Below are 22,988 nucleotides of genomic sequence, written 5' to 3'. Positions count from 1 at the left end.
TTTCACAGTTTATAATTATATACTCGTGAAAGAAGAAAAGTGACTACGTTATTTCTTGGAAATATTAATTAGGCTGGGAAAAAGGAAGAAACGAAAGTAAAATGGAGTAATGTTCGGAAGCGTTGATTGGCGACTAATCGTAAAACAGGTCGGGAAAGCTCGGAGAAGCTCGGAAAATTGTGCTAAATTCATAGTCGGTAGCACGGCCGTTAGAGATGGGGAAGGATTAAAGGCTCTTCTTTCGAATTTCACGTCAGTCAGCTGTACGCCGAGATAATCCGGAGCGGTGTGTATTCGCGAGGCGCGTATAAAATAAAGATCCGTCGCTGTCGAGCTCTTTTCTCGTTTCCCGCTTAATAACGCTTAATAAACGGCAACCGATGTCACGCGAGACGTGCGCGCTTTCCTCTTTTCTCTTTCACCCGCTTCTATTCCTTGCTTCCCCACTTTTATACGAGCAATGAAACGGATTAAGCTCTTTACGCTTGTGCCTGTGGCACGTGCGACAAGGGGAAAGACCGAACAAGGAAAGAAAGAGTGACAGAGTTCGCGAGTCGCGAATGTTTCCAACCCCTTTCGTAATTCAAGTTAGATTTTCTACATCGAAGGCTGCAATTTTGACGTAGATGTTTCATGATTTCCAAATAAATAAAGGAAAGAGAGAGAGAGAGAGAGAGAGAGAGAGAGGGAGGAGAGATTTCATAGGTTAAACATGGCTGGAAAATTGATTCCCTTGTTCGCACAAACCGTATCGCGTTAATTACTTTAATTAATTGTGATCATGCTGCTAGAGTAAGAAGGTAACGAAATTGATTCACGCGCAACTATCTCTCGCAACTTTCGACTTGGTAAGTTCTCGGGCGAGAAGTTCTTCTTTTAGTTCCGTCCGAGAAGCAGCAGCAGCAGCAGCCGCCATTTATTCGAGTAGACTTTCTTCGACGATTAATTAACGTCGCGAGTAAGAAATAGACCAGGGATGCTAAACAGAGACAGTTTCTTTATTATAAAGAAATTATGCTTTACCAATTGGCTTTTGGTTCGATAATCGATTTTCTGAATGCGAGCCACGCGTTTGAAAGGATATTCGGAGTAAATTCTGGAAACTACATGAAACTTTTGTTTCGCGTTTTTAATCCGAAGTCTCTACTTTGCGCAGTCGCTTCTGTTATCGGTTCGTTGTTGGAATGAATGGTTTATCGATTAATTTGCTCTTCTCGCACGTTGTACGCGAAAGCAAGTAATTTGCTTCTACGGCGATGTAATTATCGTTTATTTTGAGAGGCTTACTTCAATACTCCGGGGAAATATTCCTCGTTAAATTTATTTGGTGTATAACCTTTCAAGGTAGGAAGATATTTGACAACAAACCAAAGTACCAGATGTTTCGCGTACGACTAAACCACGAGCCGTCAGTACGACCAATTAAACGAGGCTCTAATAATTTAACCACATGTCGTTGCCCTGCCCAGATTTAGCCGTGATAACGCTATAGCATTCGACCTCTTCTATGCAACCAACTCGGTGGCCACAGCGAGGGTGTCCGGTTGGTTGCCATTGGCCACCGATCCCAAGGGACATTTTATGCTAACGTTATGGCATACTAATAATAACTTGCTGTCACATTTTAGGAATCTTAATAATCATACGTGCTGGCTGACTCACACGAAATTAGCGAACACGTAACACATTTTCGGACGCATAAAGTCGTGTCAAGATAAAAGTATAATTATTCGATAGAAGCCAAAGTATAATTACTTCGTAATATAGTTATCGTTATATAATACTTACTTTCACCCTAATAGTCTATATAGTTTTTTTTTGTCTTTGGATCTTGGCTTAGAATATTTTATTTGCCGGTTTTAGCCAGGACAACGAATTTGTATAGAAAAGATTTGAGCAATAAAATTGACGATCTTCTTTAAACGCATCGAAGGATTAATCAATTTGGTTTGCTTGACGAACAGTAAGACCTATGAATACTCTGTCGACATTGCCAAGCTTAGCGATAGTCCTTCAATAAGCGTCCATTCGATTAATCAGTGTCTCCTCGGGTCGATAGTACAGAATTGAGGAGATTAAAGTGATCCTCAAAATCGATGGTATTCTGCATAATACCGTAGACAAGATATAGCGTAGATCTAATTGCATTTTTGTGTCACAGGATTTCGAGATTTTCACGGCCATTTATTGGCTTTGCATTGTCTCGTAGTTTTCATCGTTAACATATTTGAAAATAAATCGTCCGTTAACATTCTTTTATATTACAGCGTTGTGTATTATTTTCAATTTGTTGTGTATCGCGATCTAAAGTGATAATTTTCACGTGTACAATGCATGAAATTACTTAAAATTACGAGCAATTAAATCAATGTTTTATTATAAATGCACATTCATGTAAATGTTACAGAAGCTTTTATAGAATTCCAGTCTAAAAGTAAATTGGGACACTTAAAACATGCATTAGAAAAGTTTTTAATTTAGTACGTAGTTCTTAGCTTGGTATTACTTTCCAAAGAGTAATTTCTAGAAAATAATACCAATTTCCAAGACCCACCACGAGGAGGTGACTACGTCCGGGTCTCGTTTATAATTCAAATTTTCTCTATAAGTAGAATGCAATAAAATAAAATAAATCGCCTACTTAACATTTAATAGCTATTAGATTTCTTATTTACGTCTCTAAATTGATTCGATTAAATTCGCGGTAGGATCGATGTATAATTTTAGTAAATAATAATTGGCAAATTTATCACGAGTGTCGAATCCTGTTTGTTATAACCTGTTTGTTTTGTTGGGTCAATTGTAAGGAAAATACACGTAGCGTAATACGGTCGAAATGTTAGTTAATTCGTTATTTTCATTTGCTTTTTCGCTTATTTCTTTTGTGTTTCTATGGATATCCTATTTCAGACATACGTTTCATCGGTTTGCACACTCAAAGAGCAGAGTGTTATTCTAGTAACGAGTATATACATTCTTTTCTCTTGGTTTGTACGATAGCGACGCGTACGAAAACTATTTTATGGCATCCTAGCTGGATTCTTGTAGAATTCTGTAACTGTACATTTTCATACAGCACCTGTCTCTTTTCCTCCTTTTTTCTCCCCATCTTTTTCCCTTTGCTCAAACGAATACCTACATCTGGTTGGAGTTTGGTAGGGTCCTGGTGCGGCTTTATATTTTGCTCTCTTCACGCGTGACGTCATCACTGGAATACGTGAGTCGCTTTACGAATGGCAGGACAACACGTAAAACCGTGGAAGCCGTGGAAACCGTGGCATCAACGAGCGTAACGAGAACTACCCTACTAAGCCACGAAGGGATTTCATTCCGAAAGGAAACGTCTAAGGGGAGATTTACCCAGTTACGAATAAATTTTTCGAGCCGACGGAAACCGGCATTTACTCTTTGCATTGACTTTGGGGAAATTCAATCTGGTATCAGTGAATTAATGTTGTAAAAAGAAAAAGACAAGAGGAAGATACTATCCTAAAGAATGCTGTGTTCGCGACGATGGTTAAAGAACGATGATGAAACTTGTACAAGAGCTCGTTGAGAAATAAGGTAGATCGTATCTCTTTTCTCTGCTACTGGATCAATCGAAGGTACGTGCTTAAAGCCGTGGGTTAGCTTGTATGGAAGTTGACGAACGAAGATAGAGGCGGGAAAACTTAAGAAAATGAATGGGTTTTAATATCGCGAGCTTTGCGAAACTAGGAAGTTGTAGTTGGACAGAAAATGCAGACTCGCTAAGCTTTACAGATTGTGGGTTCAAGACTCGGTCGAGTAAATCACGGCATCCTATGTCCGTCAGTTCGTACTTTAAGACATGCTAGGGCGCAGCTGCCTCGTTACTCTGCCGGATCGTCCCGAGGGATTAGCGATACTTCAATAAACTCTACTACGTTCACCGCCATCGCTCCGACGAATAGTCCATGGCATGTGTGCATAAGCAGAGAAGAGATGGTGTTTTTTTTCTTCTATTCCCTTTCACGGCGGTCGTACGATTTCGTCAGATGTAGAGTATCTTAAATAGAACGAGTTTTAGAACAAAGAATACTTTTCAGCTAACGTTAGGTTAGCACCGGGCTCCCCTTTGCTTGTTTACGTGTTTGCGACTGAACCAAACTTACATTTTTCCTTGGAAATATTCGATGAAATATTCGAAGGACTTGAGAATCGTAAAATCGAACATTCGCGCTCTATTCGTGCCCTTTGCCTGCAGACAAGAAAAAGCGCCGAAAGAAGAAGAGTCAAGTCGTCGTGCTAAGTAGCGAAGATCGTGGATTCTACAAACGAAACTAATATTCAGCGTGCTAGGTTGATAAAAAAGGGTGTATTGGAGAGAAAGAGAAAGAAGAAAGAGAGAGTGCAATTGGAAGACAATACCGAGCAGTTTCTGGAAAATCTTGAATAACTGCAGTTTCCTGTGCTGTGGGTTTATTGCATTGTTTTATTACTCAAACTCTGTGTAGGTAAAAAGAGTTAGAATATTTGAAAGATCTTCGATCCTTGCTTTTTTTCTTCGTTACTTGGGTAGTCCACCGTAGTTCCACCTAATTTATGGTTTTAAAGTTAACTCGCTCTAAACTTACTCTGGTTAATGGTTTGTCTTTTCTGCTCGATCCTTTCATCCAACTGGCTCCAATATCTAGCAATTTTTCTTCCATATTTCGCTATGAGAGTAGCAGAGGAAATAAAAATAGTTTCATTGTTATCACATCCTCTTACGCAGTTATCGTGTGTAATATCGTAAATTTATGTATTATGTACACGTGGGCACACTTACAGAATGAAATTTTGACTATTTGTCTTTTTATTTGACTCTGTCTTTTTTTAATCAAGGTTCGCTTGTTTGTAAGAATCGAAGCTTTCTATACATCTGTCTCTATTTGTTCACCTTGCACGATGTTTCCCGCTTTTCTTGTCTCTGGGGATTTACGTGGATTTAGTATGATTGACGGCGAGGATTAACCAAATTAACGTACACCACAGATTATTAAATTCTCCGAAGGTTTGGGAAATGTAGGAAAAAGCAAGATGGGGTCTCACAGTTGGATGAAGTTTTTGGAAGTGTAAGAGCATAATAGAGGACCGTGCGTGTAACGATCAACGGAGTCGATCGTTTCTTTCGCGAAACTAGCACGAACGTTAATCGAGTGTTTTCCGTGGAAAGTTGTATCGATATTTCCTGTTATTTCGCAAAGAACAACTTAATAGCAACGTGTGCTGTACTCTCTTTTTAACTGCGAAATTAGGATTCTGGGAATTTGGAAACAGAGAGCAGATAGTTGCTCAAAGCCAGGTAGATGTTTGACCTGCAGCCAGGTACGATCAACAGAACCCGCAGTTTACATAGGTGTGTAACATTAGCCGAGTCTGAGTAAATATGCATGCTTGCAGCACACCTGATTGAGTTACTCTATAAAGTCTAGATACTCGCATGACGTGTGTCAGTGTAGACGAAGCTGTAAAGACTAAACATTGATTGTTCTCTGTCTCGAAATTAAATCATGGTTACTAACGATTTCTTACTAACATTCGTCGTCGTTAATACTAACAATCTATCGATAGAACGATCGATGCATGTATATCGCCGTTGATTCATTTTCCTCTCGCAAAATGTCAAACCACCTTTGAATTTAGACATTTCGTTCGTTTCGTATTCCTCTTGTACGTTTCAACTCAACGAAAGCAACGGCATTTGACGTTGAATTGTTACGTACGCTTGGTAAACACAAGGTCGTTATCAACACTGAGAGCTAAGTCTCGTTAACCATTCCTAACAGGCGAATACGAAGCATCCTAGCATTGGATTTGATGCCTTGTTCGAGAATCTCTATTACCTACGTGATGTCTGGAGACATTTGCTAACCCGTGCGATACACAGTCAGATAACACGCGAACGAGAGGTTCGCTCGAAGGACTGGCGGAAGGACGTCGGGGGCAATGCTACCAAATGTTTCACAATGTACGCCGACCCATGTATGTACCAATTTAGTACGCACATACACGTTTATCTGCTTCTCTCGTTCGCGTCTTCTACTGCTACATTATTTATGATTAAACGTATCTCATTATCGTCGTACTATTTCGTTGAATCTCTCTCTCTCTCTCTCTCTTTTTTTTTCTTTCTTCCCTGTTTTGTCTGCTAAAGAACGCAATACCCGAATGCGAGATCGAATAACTCTATTAAAAATCGTTAATAGCTTAACGAAAATTTCTACTACGAGGCGATCTATATTTAGTTATCTACATACATGTTCGTTAATGAATCGACGAATTCCATTTTTAACACAGAGGAATTTTATAAAAGATTCAAATCCATTTAAATTTCGTTTTACACGTTTCAGTAGTCTTGTGCTATAATTTTACAACGCAGTACTTTATAACGTAATATTTTACAACGTTCGATTCTTTTTTTCCACTCTGTTCGATACGAATTATTTCATTTCTTGTTAATTTCTTTGTACATTATCTAGTAAAATATATTATTATATATTGGAACTGGAATGCAATATCTTGCAACTATTGAGACGTAAGTTGCAAATACAAGGAGAACGTAGGATTACAGGATCACATAATACGTTAAGAGTTTATTAGGCGCCCTACTGCGATCTTTATTAGTCTTCTCTATTTCCTTCATAAACGGAGCTGTGCGTGCACCGATATTTGAATTTCTGCACTATACGTATAGCTCGACAGGAACCCGCAGCGTACATCAAAGTTCAGACACCTAAAGCGTGTTCATTTCTCACTATGGAAGTTTGCGTCCGTGACAAGAAGAGCCATGGGTTCATTGTTAATCGCACGAATATGAGCCGAAGGATTTTATTTCGAGCGTTCAGACACGTAGAACGCGTTTATTTAATAAAAATATTTTCTTATTAAAAATCTCGTAATTTTACTTGATTAACGCACGTGATCGTATAAAAAAAGAGACAATCGTGATATTATCGTGATACATTAACGTGATATTTCGTACCCAGATTATACCGAGACTGTCTCGTGAGATCTGAAAGTTTTGATGTTATGCCTTATGGTACAATAAGGGAAACTGTAAGACACGAAGCTACTATTTTGGTTTATAAGTAGACTATGAGTGCACAGAGAATAGGTAAAAGCGAGGCCATTACTAAATCATGATGCTTTTATCCAACATCTTCGTCACTTGTGCGTTCCGGTTCTATTTTCCTTCTATTTGCTTGCTTCGCGCGTTCTTAGAGCCTCGCGTCTGTTATCCAGTAGCGAAGAAGTGGAAAAAGAGAAGGTGATAGTCGTATTTCTAGTCCTTCGAGGCAGCTTCTTTCTCGTAGCATTCTTCTTTGCGTTTTCCTTTTCTCGTGTATCGAGTTTCGTAGTATGTGCCACACCGTAGACACGTTTACGTTCAATGTATCGTCGATATCAGTTGCTCGTAGAATGAGGCGAGAGGGCAAAGAGGCCACCTCTATCTTTAGAATCGGGTCAGAGTGGATTGCAAAATTGAAATTGTTTGGCGTTGCGACGTTCTCGATTAGCTTCCAGTTAATCTAACTTTTACGCTTTCACGATCAATAACAATTTCCCGAACATCAGTATAATTCTTAACTTCGTTGATAAATAAAATTTAGCGTGAACCTCGTTAACGGATAAATAAAACTGCCGCCTTAATGGAAATATTTTATTTCCAAATATCAATGGAGCAATAAATAGAAGATATAGCGAGTGCTGTAGCAAAAGTACGTACTTTGAAATGCGAAAGATTCGGTAGCCTGGTTCAATTATTCGGTTTAAAGCACGAAAAGTAAGTTAGACACGGAATAAAATCCTGTGGGAGCGTTGCTCGGATAATGGCATCGTGGTAGTTTAGAGAAAAGCGATGGAAACTGCGAAAGTATGTTTTTCTTTTATTTCCGTTACGACGCGGTGACAGTGCAGCGGCAAAATAGCCGCCTTCGGCAATCGCACGATAAACACTAGCCCATTCTTCCTTCTCTTATCTCTTTCTTTTCTTCTGTTTCTTGCTTTCGTTTTTCCTTGTTCATTTGGCTTCTCCGCGAACGGAAGACCGGACAAAGTTGCAGTTTTTTGCCTGAAAGTACAGGATTCGAACAATAATGATTGAAATATTTGTTATTCCGTTTCGGATGTACATTTCATCGATGGTAAATTAGAATTGCAAGGAAATTGGCTGGTATAATCAACAGGGGGGAAGAATTTGATGCATATTTCTAATTAATCGTGGAAACTTTTATTAAGGTTTTCCTGTAAAGAAATTAAAAAACTTCCCATTTATGAAAGTCCCTGTTTCGATTTCATTATTGCGTTGGTCTTTCGCGATATTTGTTGTCAGAGGTATTCGCACCGACACAGAATTTTCAATGTGCCCGCCCTTTAGAAATTTTTATTAAACACGTAGGTCTCTCCATAGCAGAATCACTCAGACATTCCTCTCTTCTCTCGAAGTTCTCAAGTTCCGAGCTGTTCCTTATAGTCCTTTTATCGGAAAGCGCCCTCGCTGTCCTTACTCTGTAACTATCTCTTCCAGGAACAATATTCCTATTCTTTAAAGCAATGCGATGTCGGGTTGCTTGCTATCTCTAAACTCTCTCGCGTCAAACAATCAAACCAATAACCGATGGCTACGTGACTTTGATCACTAGCGATCGCTGGGCATCTGCAGAATCTCACCCGCGCTTTCACCGACTACACGTGGCCTAAATTTCTACCAGAAACTGTCTTGAAAGTAAAATAATGAAACTCAGTTACAGCTTCGCGATCCTGAAAAATGTGTAGTCGCTAAGAAACCCGTTCGTCTTTCAAATTCTTGCTTTATTCTTAGAAAATCTTGGTAATGTGTTAAATCTTAGTAAAAAGCATCTTAGCAATCTGTTTCCATTTTCTTCTTTTCATTATATCAAGATTGCTACAATCAAGATTGATTTGATTTGATTTAATTGAACGTTCTATGGAGTGGCAAAGTGTGTGTCGAATATTGTGATAGGGAAACTGAAGAAGCGACCGTATATTCGTATCTGTTAGTGGTAAATCTAAATATTTCAAAATACCAAGCTGGAATCTACATGGAGAAGATCGAACAAAGGAGCTATCGTTTAAATTTAGTTGTAAAAATGTAAAAAATCATAGGGATCGAGAGGAAGCTTCGAGTAGCTTTTGTGCACTTATATTTTCTAGGTGGTAAGGCTTTATGGCAACAGCCATCATAAAATGGATCACAAAGAGACTATATTGCCTCTGGTATGAGACTAGGGAAGCCAGGGCGGAGACGTGAATCTGCATATGGAACGCGCATTAAGTAGTTTCTTCAGCGTTTAATTTAATACCGTGGCCACAATGGGCGAGACTGCAACGACGAAACGTCCGACGTCTCCCTTGTATGAACGTAGGTTTATATGTCTTGCAGTTTCGGCATCTCAATGTTCCTTATACTGTGAACTAGCACGATATACGATATCCCACTATCTTTAAGATTTTGATTGTTCCGAAACAACGTTAGCTTTCACGTTGATACGACACGATACAGAAAGTACTATTATCCGGAGTTTGTTGCAGGACTTGCGTGTCTTTCCACTGGATTTGTTCTGGATTTTTCGACCGCACATTTTTTTATAAAAAGTCTTAAAAAAAAAAGAAACACGCAGAAGCATAAAATAATCAAGGATGTAAAAAGAGGCTCGACGAGTTCCTTTTTATTATTTCTTTACCTTCGTTTTTTTCGCGTCGTTCTTTCGTTATCTTTATCCTCTCTTCATTACGTACCTTTTGTACGTATAATCACTACACTTATTTGTTCCTGAAGTTTCCAGATTTGTGTTTCCGTACAATCACGTCGATCTTGGAAAGATCTAGGCTGACTAGCAGATTCAGGATGATCGAAGTTAACCCTTTCGCTTGGAATAGAACGATACGTTAGAAAAACTGCTCCGAGTTATAATTATCGAAATATAGGACCATTCTAATTTCTTTAAATTTCTCTAACATCACCGAGTTCTATTCTGTTTTAGTATCGCCATGATTGCTTCCATTGTTAATAGAAAACCCATTTTGAAAAGGTTAAATCGTCGTCCAACAGTCACGTTGCAGGTGTTTTGTCGTTCATAGGTACCGGTGCTTCGATGTTATCGTACTTTGTTAAGGCGCAAAATTCGCTTGGAAAATCGACGAGAAATGGCTAGAGAAATAAGCAAAGACAGATGTGAAAAGACATTCGTAGCGGGAACGATGGGTTAGTCGGTCGTCGAAACAAGGGACTGTCTCGCGCAAACGATTGTGACGCAAAAGGAAAACTCATTTCGAAGAAAAGAGAAGCGAAGAACTGAAGAAAAGAGGGAACTCAAGGACAAAGGAGAAAAAGAAGACACAGGCTGGCAGACAGAAGGTAGCAGAGAGCAGGCTAGCTTCATTTCTTCGTAACTCGGCGCGACAGTTGAGAGAAAAATTGGTTCTACCCTTGGTTGGGTCAGGAAGGTGCGAAGGATTCGAGCAAGGGGCCGCTGTCCGGAATAGGAAGGGTTGGGTACATCCTCTAATATCTTATGATTTAGTGTTGGATGCAACGACGCAGCTTAAATGCCAGCGTTATACGATGCTACAAGCCGATACTGCTGCGAAATTAAAGTTGCGTGGGTGGCTGGTTGACTCGTTTTTTAAGGAGTTTGTATCTTTTTTTCTTCTCCGTGTGTTTCTCGTTTCTTTCTCTCTCTCTCTCTGAAAATATTTCCCTCGAATTACTCGTGTCTTATCGTAAGAAATTTCCTAGTTTTCGTCGAATTTACGTCTAAACGTGTACACGTTTTCTTCTGGAAGAAGATGTTTTCTCTCGTTGTTGGTCGTAAGTAGATGCATCGAACTCGCTATAAATTACGGCGGGTGTATTTCGTTGAAAATTCGTTAGGTCGGACGTTAACTAAGCGAGTAGGATAAGCTGACGGCATTGGTTCTCTTAGTTGGAAGGGGAGGACGGACTATCTAAAAAAAAGGACGGGTGGGGCCGTTTGTCAGTTGGCGCGCGTCCATTAGGGGTGAAAAATCGAGTAGCAGCACGGCCATAAACAAACAAAATTATACGAGCCGACGGTTTCTCCACTAGTTCAGAGTTCATACGTGTCGCGTCATGTTTTTCGCAGCATGAATTTTTCTCTGTGCCGTACGATACGTTCGATTCTTGTAGATCCGCTTGAAATATTAGTATCGAAAGTACAACAAACCAGTACATCCAATTAGCTGAGATTCAAAATGTAAGTCGATATACGTACTTCTAAAAGAAGGTATAACGAAGTGACGTAAAGGAAAGGAGGCTTTGATCTTCGACGTTTGCTCTTTTCTTTACATACAAGAAATCTTTTGAAACGTTTCTTGTCGATATTCCAAAGAACTAATTGGAATTAAAACAGTGTTAGTAATGATAATCTGCAGGAACAGATAGCAAGGAATTCCAGCCAGAATGACGAATATTACTAATTAATTTTGCTTTGTATTTTAGATAATTGTAATTTGTTGTTGCGCGAGTAACACGAATTTTACTAATTTACACAACTTTTAGCAATATGAAATTTAATCTGAAATTCCACAATTCCATGTAGCTTTTATTCGAAAATATTACCGTTATTTTTCCTCTGTCCGCGATATTCGATGGTTTGATTCGAAAGCAGTCGTTTCAACATTTTCTTTATCCACGGATTTCCTGGTTGCGAAAAGTGAACGTTAATATGGAAACACGTTAGACTGGCAGGAACGTTGTTGCAAAAATTAGCATGTTTAGATACCTAGCAGCGAGTAGTAGCGCGGTAGTCGGTGCTGCTGAATTCATATTCGTATCTTGATCTACTTCGATACGCTATTCGATACGATCCATACGCGCATACGTGTGTAACGATTGGAAAATGTAGAGAGACCGAAACACGTAGCTAAACTTTGACCTGATCTTATTTACTAATCACATTATCTTTGTGAAATTATAAACGATAATCGAATCGTGTTAAAATTCGGTGTAACCGAAAACGACGCTTGTTTTGCCGCTTACGTTTCATTTTGATTTGGCCGTTGGATCGATCAGTTTGTAGGGAAATTTATGGCGCAGTAAACGCAAACGAGAATAGATGAGGCCGCAAAGCCCGCGTTTCAGTTTTCATCTGCGGGAAACGTTGGTGTATAGGTGGCTACATTATCAGGATATATCTTGAACGACGGAATGTAAACGAACATATGGCGAGAAAATAATAAAATGGAAAGGGAGACGAAGACGATTGACAAGTACTGAAAGTTATCGGAGATAATCCTGCGAGAAGATGGAAATTTCGAAGACAGAATCTTTGATTCGTGCAATATAAGCGACGGTCCACCGTCGGCAATCAAAAAAGGATCGTATAACCTTGGAAGATCGAGGTTCTGAAGAATCATGTTCCTCCATCCAGACTTTAAGTTACGGCTTAGATACGAAAGGCGGTCCGTGCTAGGCGCTGGGATTGATTGTGGCTATGAGCGCGTGATTTATCTTTCTCGCTTCTCTTTTAGAACCGTCCCCGTCTTCTTTCCTATCTCGATTTTTCTCCTTTCCTTTTTTCCATTTTGTATTGTGCAAATCGTTCAAAATTCTTCTCAGCGACAGATATGGTTTCAATGTTTTACCCTGTGCAAAGAAACGGAGGTATCCCGAACGCTACTAAAAACGAACGTTTCGTTAAGAAAGTTATAAAATTTAAGTTACTGCTGCGCGAACGACTTCTCTTCTTTTATGCAGACACTTTGCTTCCATTTAATTAACCGCAGATCTTAAATCACGTTCAGATATTAAGAGCTCAGCACCCCTAACGTTCGAGGAGCCAAGTAATTTTCTTCGTTCTTTCACGCCGATTCTCAGCTTCTGTAAAACACAGCAGTTTCCAGGAAAAGCAGCGATCGTTACATCGCATCGCCTCGAAAGAAGTCGCTTTTAGCTCGGCCAAATTTATAGCCGCCGGTAGAATGGATCGGCATTTGTCAGACACCGAGCGTAGAACGAACTTGCCATCGAAACAGAAAGCCAAGATATTAAAATGTCTGCGAAGGTGGTGAAAATCAATGTTTCCGATTACCTGTAGTCAGGCCGAGGCTAACACGTATAAGTTAGCTACCGTGCAACAGGCAGTCATGACACACATAAATCCCAACTAGACGGCAAGTAGCACACCTGATTTCCGGCGCGACGTGTCAGCTTTTCCAAAGGCTCTAACGCGTATAGCGCAGTGCGTTAAGATGCCACGAAACTTTTTCATCGCAAACTCGACTTTTTTCCCAAGAATATCGCCACCAAAAAAAAAAAAAATATACGATATTTGACATTTTCCTGGTCAATCGGATATCTTGGATAAGAATCAACTTATAAGCACACTCGCTAAATATCGTTCTTTGTCATGTAAGGTTGTGTCGAGGCAATCAGGTGGCAGTAGAGAAGAGTAGGAAGTTAGAGGGAAGAGAAAGAAAGGTAGTCGGAGAACATTTTTGTAGATTCTACTAGCTCCGAAAGTATTGGCCGACAATGACGGTCGGTCTCGTTCACGATACCGTCAAAACTTTCTACCTTGAAGCTCGACAAAGTGTTGACCGATCTGCTCTCCCTTTTCCCAACGTTCCCTTTACTTTTCGATGGACTATACTTCACCAGCAGCCTCTGTCTCGATGTAACTTATATTTAATTACTGTCGGTAATATATTAGATTTAAAGAGTTTTCTCGTAAAATATCGCAACATTAAGAAAACCTCGACGCTTCCACCGAGACCAGGCGGCCGAAGAAAATGATTTAGCTTTCATGAATTCTTTAAGGCTACCGGCACGACTAGAAAGTCTCCAACTACAGTCACTGTATTCCGCACCCTTCTCTCTTTTCTTCTCACCTCTCGTTCTCGTTTTTTCCATCTTTATCATTGCCTCGACAGAGGCTTACAGCTATAGTCTCTTAAATTCACGCGATCATTTCCACCCTCGACGGGTATGTTTTTCCGTTGCCTTCATCGAGTAATTAATAAAGCTTCTAAAATATATTGCAATTTTCCCGTGAAATTTTGTAATCTCTTCTTTCTTCGTAAATTGTCGAGGGGCACATTTTCGTTAATACTTTTAGTTAAATAGTTATTCCGACTTATGATCAAAGTGGCGTAAACCCGAGACGTTATCGTTTCTTCGTCAGGACGGATCTGATATAACGAACTAGGGAGAAAATACAATTTGCCTGATTTCCGTTTTATCGCCGGATTGTTCACATTTTGAATAGACGGAGATCGGAGAAATCGGAAACGCGCGTGGCTTCTTTTGTAAAAACAGTCTGAATGGGATGAGACGTTTAGTCGAATGCGCCAGGGGAAACTGTTAGTTTTCGGTCGTTCCAGGCTTTTCTTTCTTCCATCCATGTTTCCCACACTCGTTTGCTTCATTAAAACGCAGTCAACAGTCGAAGTAATCAGTTTTTTCGGTTTACGCGAGTGCAGGTGATCCGAACAGAAAAGTACCTTAGTGGTTGGTGGCTTTTCATCGTAACGTATGTAAATCGATGTACGTATTTATCGTTGCAATGTAGCTATAAATGATTTAAATGAGACGGTGCGATGAAAGCATGGAAACGCTGGTCTTGAACGAACGAACGGTTAATATCTATTGTGCCGATTGAAATCGCGGAGAATACGCGTGTCTTTTTATTCCCTCTTTGTTCACGGAAAATTACCATTCAATTTTAATTATTCGTTTTATGGGGACGTCGAGCGTGAAAATAAAACAAGGGGATAAACAGAGACGTAGAAGACGGAGGAAGAGCGTGACACCTCGTACGATATCTTCGTGATGTACACGAAACGGCACTTAAATCCCGGATCAATGGTCATGTGGGTTAAGCGAAACCACACAGGGATGTACGGTTCGATGATGAAACGAAAAAAGGGGAAGAAAAGAAAAAGAGAAACTCGACAAAGGCCTTCGACTTGCATACGTAGGAAAGATCTGTGAAATGTTATCTGTATCGGTCGTGCTCTCGTCCTACGGCTTCTTCGATAATTGCTTTTCGCCATTTCATCTGTAAATTCATTGACAAAAACCAAGTTAGATTCGGAAGAACAGAAAACGGGAAAGCAGAGAATTATTTAGTCGACCAACAGGCTTTGACGAAAAGTGTAGTAGATTTCAGAACCGCGATACTCGCCTTTCTAATAACAATAGGTACGTTCGACCGTGCCTCACCCGTGTAAGATTTTAATTGCGAAGACTATTCTTCGTTGTTATTCCTGTTTAACGACCACGCTGATGTCGCATAATGAGATTCTCCGTTATTCTTTCATGCAGGAGTAAAGCTTCTTCCCTGCTTTACGGTCATTATTATCTTGTCAGTTCCTTTTGCATTTTACTTTTCAAATTTTTTCTTTGTCTCGTACACGCACGTACTTGCATATATACAAATAATTGCTTCACGGCGAATCACCTAAATGCCGTGATTAAATTATTTTAACCGAACGGTTAATGTTAACGAAATTCAATGACAAACTTGATGGAATTGTTCTTTCATTTGTCAGTCTGTGACAGATTTTACGGAGGTGAATTTCATGGTAATCCAAATGGTCAATGTTCGATGAAAAATGCAGAATCGCTGGTGGTTAACGTTCGATGGTACAATTCCATTAGAGTTTCCGCTTGGGATCGGCTGACAATGTCAGCCTGACGTAGGATGCGGGCTGGGACGGAAAACGAACGAGAGAAATAAAAAACGCGAAGAAAGAAGTATACGAGAAGAGGAGATGAAGAGGGCGGAGGGATAAACTCGAAAGAAGAAAGGAATCGAAAAAGAAAGATGTTTCAACTTTCGTTGAAAAGTGTTGAGAAACATCTGGTTCGATCGAATTACGTACAATGATCCGTCGTACGACTGCCAAACGATTTTTCTTGTTATAGTAGAACGAAACTGCGGATAATAACTTTTAAATCACTGTCCGCAATTTAAAATTTGTTGTCTCCCCGTTAGGTATAGTATACTATGGCTATATTGCATGCATAATAGGTTAATGATCGTTTGGCGCATATATGCGCTTACTTATTGTTTATGCTATGAATAGTTTATTCGCTATCGTTGTTCGTTACCGACCACCAGCTATAACGGGCTTTTGGCGAGGGCCAACAGGATGATTTTATGTTTGAAGAGCCGCGATCGTACATGGAATAGAGAAAGAGAGAGGGAGAGAGAGAGAGAGAGTGATCTAAGTATACGAAAAACATTTTAGCTCGATACAACGAAAGCAATTAAAGATATTTGAAATTGTATGAAACGTTTGGATTTTCACGATATAATACACGGATAGGGGGATGATGATCGTTTTTGGAAAAAGGCTTTCATCGATCTTGCGGAAAGAGCGAACGGTAGCAAAATGCATAAATAAAGTGACCTGAAAGCACAGAGTCTGATAGAAATTTTTTTACTCGTATCCGAGTAATGGAAACATATGAAAAAAATGATTTCTCAAAAATTCTCGGAAAACGGTTTGATTGGTATACACAATTACATACTTTTTTGATAAACGGACGTTCAATAACGTTTAACTGGTTTATTTAGTTTACAATATCAGCAGGAAATGGTAGTTTTGAAAACAAACGGATGAAAACGAGCAACTACCGACGCTAACGTTGAAATGCATAGTTTCAAAGTGAGATACCAGATAAAACGAATTACAATTGCACGTATCTGTTTGGTTCCGACTTTCCCGGTACTTTTCTCACTGAGTTCGGATCGTTTTTGTACAAATATCTACATTGTTGATCGTCATTGACGTAAATTTTCCCTAGTACCTTGATTTTCCTCTGTTCCCTCGATTCTCTTTCAAAGTCGACAAGACGCATTGAGTTTCTTTCAACATTGCCGACTTGGTTCAGCCAGGCTACGAGAAGAATAGCTACGAGAAGCGTAAGATTCAGATACTACGTCGACGTTCTCGAGATGACTCGAAAGGAAATATCAAGATTATAACGAAAGAAGGAAGAAGGAAGAAGGAAGAAGGAAGAAGAGAGGAAGAAGTCTGGTAGAAATGATTGCACGTTGTGTAGCAAGGAGAAGAAGAAGAAGGCGGCTGAGTTGCGTCGCGATTCGTTGCAGTCGTTGTTGTCTGTATTTTCGAGGCACTAACGTTGGATACGAGGGGCCTTCAAAAACTTTTAATTAATACGGATGACGAGTACACAAAGCCTCAACCGAGCAAAGAATTTCAGAACAAAGAAAAGGGAAGAGTATTGTTGTCGGGTCTTGTTACGAGTGACACGTCGAGACGAGAGAACGAGACGAAGGCGAGATAGGAAGGGTGGCGCGAGAAAGGGGAGCAAAGATAAAAAGCGTAAGTGGAAAGGAAACGAGGAATAACGCGTAAAAACGGGGAAAGAGCTTGCATTTCAGTATCATCCACTTCCCTTTACTTCCACTTCTGTATTTCGTCCTTTCACAGCGGAAGGAAACGCGTCAACAAGAGAAATGCACGCGCGCTTGCCATTTTACTCGCTTTTATACACTACGGTTCATAGACCTGCGGACTTTTTCGCGAACGATACGCGATCGTCACGATTAATCGAATGCGCTTTTCTTGAATCAACGAGGCCAAACGAAACTTTCCATCTGTTGATTTATCGCCGCAATTCTGTAATCGTGGCGTCCATTGGAAACAACGTGCAAGTTAAATACATTCTAGCGCAAGTTATCGAAACACTAGCTTCGCTCTGTTTAAATGTTGCAGTATTGTTTTAATCGAATAAAGCGATACGGAGATACAAAAAAAAAAAAAAAGAGATCACCAAATCCATTAGCGAGTATGAAAACGTAATACATATAGCAAAAATACCAGCAACTATACGTTTTGTTGTTTTTTTTTCGGCACATTCTGAATTTTAATGAAATGTCCAATTTAACGGTTGTTTCCTGTTGAAGCGAATTAAGGATTTCAAACGTTTGATATGAAAGGGAGTTGGTTACACGTGCCACGTGCGAACGTACACACGGACCAAAGTCATTAAATCTTCGCATTACTCAAATATATACCTACGTATAAAAATCGTTTCGTCTCGTTTGCTAAGTGTGTTTGGGTTGGGCCTTTGCCAAAACAGCAGAACTTTTATACGCTCGATCTTTGAAACTGACGCCAGTTTTTAATTAGTCTTTTCCGTAGCCACGGGAAACCGTCACGGTACGCTGAAATTTTCATTCCTTTGCGAACTTACTCGTTCCTCGAAACGGTAATGACCGACATAATTGTACTTAATTGTGCAGGAAAGAAATTTAATAAAACGACCCTATCGTCTATCGTCCTATCGTTAGCTCGTTCAACGTTTCAACGTTTCAACGTTCAAGAAAATTGCGAAATTAACAACGCTTTCATCGCGTCTGTTACTGCTCGATACATAGCCACGCGGACCAATGGTACACGATCGTCGTACGAGACTTTCTAATCCAACTGGAATTTTTCAAATCTCTCGCTCGCTACCGAGAAAAGAGACTGATTACGCCGAGGATAAAAGACTGGCAGAAGTTCGGCACCGATCTGATTAATGTTGTATCGTACGAACGTTTGCCCCTGTATCGATCTCCATCTAACGGTAAACGGAAAGCCAAATGAACGAGGAGCCGACGAAAGGGTAGGACTGAGGGATTCGAGTTGGTTTGTTTGTGGATGAAATCGTTTACATGTGTACGTTTGTGCGTACCATGTAGCGCGTTGTAGTTGCTGTATTCGAGCGAGTATAGACAGCGTTATAGAAACGCTGAAACGAATTAAATGCTTTCGCCGATGCTTCGTGAAATAAAGGAGATAAGAGAAACAACAGCGCGGATCTAAAGAAGGTTTGGAATAAACGAGAACTTTTACGTCCTCTTTCGCAGCGTTCGTGTAAAATCTGGAATTTCTCGGTCATTTTGTAATTTTCAGAAATTAGATCAACGACATAATCGCAGCGAAACGATCAACGTGTCTCGAAGGTATATCTGACAGACGCTTGATTTGTCCGATCCTCTGCTCTGCCCTGGGCCGAGAACCGAGAAAGAGGAGGAGAAATGTCTTTCTTTCGTCCGTTCGAAACCATGAAAACTTCAGACTACTTCGGTTCGTTTCGATCTGCCTCGATCCGCATCGCAACGATGGTACGGCGTGGTCCCTTTGCCACTGACAATTGGATTCTCTGCACTACTCTCGTCGAGTTACAGATTTTTCCTTTCCGCGAAAATTTCCTTACAGTCGCCTTTGACAGGAGATATTTCCTCCTTCTACGTCCCGTTCCTTCTCTGTCTTTGCCTTCGTTCGTTCGTTTTCTCGCCCTCGCCCTCGGTCTCGGTCTCGGTCTCGAGGTGCGGCGTTTCTAAGTACCGAGCATGGAAGAAGGAAGATTCGTTACCGACTATCCACCGTTCCTTGGTTTCAAGCACTTCGCCAAATCAGCTTTTCTTTGAATCACCGTCGATGGAAGAACTTGGCTCAGAGTGGATATTCATTTGCCGTTTACAAAAGTAGTAGCAGGATCGGCGAATCATTTAAGACACATTCACGACTTTCTCGTGTTTCAACTCTTACCGTTACGTTCTTTTTCTCGTCGTAGGTGGTCGACGATGGTCGTACCGCGTGTCGTAGTTTAGATTTCAAAGGTAATTGGCGTCGATCGGAAAGACGACGCACCTCTTCGATTACTAGTTACCGATTCAATTAAAGGGCATTCCGCCAATTAAAGCAACTCCATCGATACAACGACACGGTCACTTTTGAAATCTTTCCCTTGGTTGGGTTCCGTGAATTTCCTTATAGAAGAAACGATTCCGTGCTCGGGCGAGTGTAGATTTTTAACTGGTTTCGTGATCAAGGCCATTAAAGGGGGAAAGAGCGAGCGAGGGTTGGAGGGAAAAGAACGGTTGGTTCTCTCGGCGGGAGTCGAATTTTCACCGTTTTCATATTAGTTCTCGCGGCTACGTGCTTCATTACTGTAAATTTACCGCGTGATAACACTTGAGTGCTCGAAACGTTATCAAGAGCGTAGCGATCTTCGGTTGTGTAACGGCACTTTCGATCGGCAACCGACGAGTCACAAAGCTCTCCTACTCGAAATCTAAACACAAACGGATCGATCGATCCGCTTGCTTATTACGTATTCGTGTTATATTAGTTGCGAATTACGCACTAGAATTACATACAAATAGAGCGTACCTTTGTCGAGAACGAAACTTCTCGTTACATTCGCAAATAAACTGGATAGAAAATAAATTATCGTTACGCTAAACCAAAGGTAGAAGGTTAACGAATTGTTGAAAGGTAAATTATATTTAACCGGAGAAATCGCTAATTGAACACGTTTAATTTACTTTGAAAGAGTGAAACATACGGATTCGACGGTGTGATTTTTTAATTTTCGCACGGAGCCACGGTTTATTGCGTCGCTCGAATCGCATTTCAATTTAACCGCTAGACATTTGTGAAACAGAAATTTGTAGCGAATGCTACGTTATTATTATATCGGATTCAGTTCAAAATACCTAGCCAAGTTTGTTTAATAAATCAACACCGAAGTACATCGATAGCACACGAGACAAATTCACTTTTACCACGGCCAGAGGATGCACCAAGCGCTATATGTATTATATATCAACGTGACGATCAACTAATTATCAAACGCGACCCAAATCGTGTCAACATTAATCGCGGAAGCGGTCCCCGATGCCAAACTAACAGTCTACATAAAACGAACTTGATTTGCAATTTATAAACAACAAAACATATATATATATATATACACGTGTATGTGTGTGGAACGTTGAATTACTCAAATTATTTAATCGCGAACCACGAATTCGATTTCGTCGGTTTCCGTTTCCGTGACGAACGACGACGATGAAAAATCGGATCGACTGTCTTTCCAATGTTTCGGACGACAGAGGGGAATTTCGCTTTTCGAGAGGGCGGCGAGAAGAAAGCAGCGAGAAAAAAGGTAGAAATACCAAAAGAAAGAATAGGCGGAAGGATAGGGACATTTCCGAGAGTAATTTTCCACTGGATGGCGTCAAGAAATGTTTATTCATAAGTTACTAGAACGTGCGCGATGTACGATTGTCCCGCGACGTTTTACATGGCCGCCGTTGCCGGCATCACCAGCATCCAGTTTGCCTCTTCGCTCTCTCTCTCTCTTTCTCTCCCGCGTGCCTTCTTTTTTCTTTTTCTCTTTGTACACAGACACGCAAATGTGCCAACACGTACACGTACGAAAGTTCGAAAAATTCCAGCGACGATGCACGGCATCGTTCTGAAAGTGGATCGAAACCGAAAGATGGAACCTTCCGAGAAGGAATGATAAACGAGAAAGGAAAGACACCTTTTCGTATTACCGTGATATTATTACTGCCAACCCGTGGTTCAGGAGTCGTAGTTCAGTTGCAGTTGCAACGAAATAATATGATCCGTTCGATCCAGTGGCCGACCCTTTGTAGGTACAGAGAATTACGTTAATCTGGATTATAAATTCGTAATTCCAGATAATCGCATCAGAACGTTGTGACCCGCAACGCAAAAAATAAACATGGAAAATCTCTCGTAAACGTTATCGGATGACGCGCGTAAATATCAGTCGATGCCTTTCGGCAACGTTTTTCACCGTCGAAGAGCATTCCCAACTGAGAACAAAGCTTCGCCTCTTTATACAGTATTTCTGTGACGAGCTGCTCGTAAAAACAGCGCAGTCGACGAGTTTAGTTACACAGGATATAAGCAAAGAATGACGTTACGCAGTCGACTCGATACCGGATGATATTCCGCTTCGATCGTTTGCCAGCCGTTTCTTATTTCCTGCAGTACTTGGCCGATCTTTTCGTTTTAATTTAAGTCCTCGACTTGCCTAGTGACGCACCACGCTACTTCCTGGTTATTCTTATTCCGACCATCATCTTTTGTTCGAGTAAGAGGAAAGAGTAGGCAGATTTTAGAATGGAAGAATAGAAACGGCGCGGTCAGAGATACCGAGGGATTTATCATCGGGTCACGGTGCACTGGCCACGATATTAAATTAAGTTACGCGTACCTTGGAATTTTTTATTATCACCAGGAGCAAAGGAACACGCTTTTCCCTCCGGAGATACGCTACGATGCTCGTCTTTCTCCATCTTTTCTCCTCGTCCTTTCCCGTTCTTCTCAACGATTCCGTTGCCAAGTTACGTTGACCTGTTTATATCTCTGACTCAAAGTCCGCTGGTCTCCTCCTTCCTATTTTATTTCCACGTGCAATATGGAAAAAATCGAGATTGAGAAGAAAAAAGCGAAGAGAGAAGCGAAAGCGCGCCCGTTCCACGATTTTTAGAATCTTTAGCTTAGAAGCTGTGTTATCGAACTTTCGAATTTTCGACGAATGTCGCCGACCGTTTTAGCGTCGAGACAGAAGCCTGAATCATTGAAATAACGCATTATTGTTTCACGACCGCTAATGGATAAATTATTATTAAGTCATAAACGTCTAATCGTCCAACTGTGGTGGTCTTATCGCCGGCACGCTCGGCGATTTAATTAGCTTTGTCGCTTCGACCCTCCATTGCGATACTTTTCTCCTCGTTCCGTTGCTTACCATGTCGTAAACGATGGTTAAGAGAAGATAAAAAAAAAAGAAAAAAAAAACAAAGGCAGCACTTTTACTTGCGGAAGAAATTCGCGGGCTCGGCGATTAGAAGCAAAAGTAATTTCGTCTCGTGTTTGCTTGGAAATTAGTTACGCGGTTCGTTCGGCATGCTCTCGAGTGCGCATCCAATATTCCAGCAGCGAATCGGTGTATGTACTCGGTTAGACGAAGGTGCCTAGTGTGACGAAAGCGACGACAGCTGACGTTAAAGGAGTGAATTTGCGAAGGTAGCCGAACGAGTACGGGACTATACACTCGTAAATTAAGTCGATTACTTTCGCCTTAATATCGTAAATATCGATCGTTTATCCCGAACGATCGGTTGATAGCATCAGATTATTGTCGTGTCATCGATTTC

General features: G+C 40.6%; 1 protein-coding gene across 14 annotated transcripts in view; it reads left to right on the top strand.

Annotated features, from left to right (window-relative positions):
• LOC126923095 (tyrosine-protein phosphatase Lar) overlaps nucleotides 1-22,988 on the top strand; it is a 278,024-nt gene that overhangs the window by 77,235 nt on the left and 177,801 nt on the right. For 9 of the 14 annotated variants that reach the window (XM_050736143.1, XM_050736145.1, XM_050736149.1 and 6 more), the window contains exon 3: nucleotides 5,790-5,985. The exons of the other annotated variants lie outside the window; for them this stretch is intronic. In XM_050736143.1, coding sequence (XP_050592100.1) covers nucleotides 5,950-5,985 — 36 coding nt within the window. In that variant the 5' untranslated portion in view covers nucleotides 5,790-5,949. The remainder of the gene's footprint in view (nucleotides 1-5,789; nucleotides 5,986-22,988) is intronic. 14 annotated transcript variants of the gene reach the window in all.

Source organism: Bombus affinis, chromosome 13 (genome assembly GCF_024516045.1).
Source record: "Bombus affinis isolate iyBomAffi1 chromosome 13, iyBomAffi1.2, whole genome shotgun sequence".
Lineage (NCBI taxonomy): Eukaryota > Metazoa > Arthropoda > Insecta > Hymenoptera > Apidae > Bombus > Bombus affinis.
The sequence above is the reverse complement of the archived record's forward strand: the minus strand, read 5'-3'. Positions and strand labels throughout refer to the sequence as shown.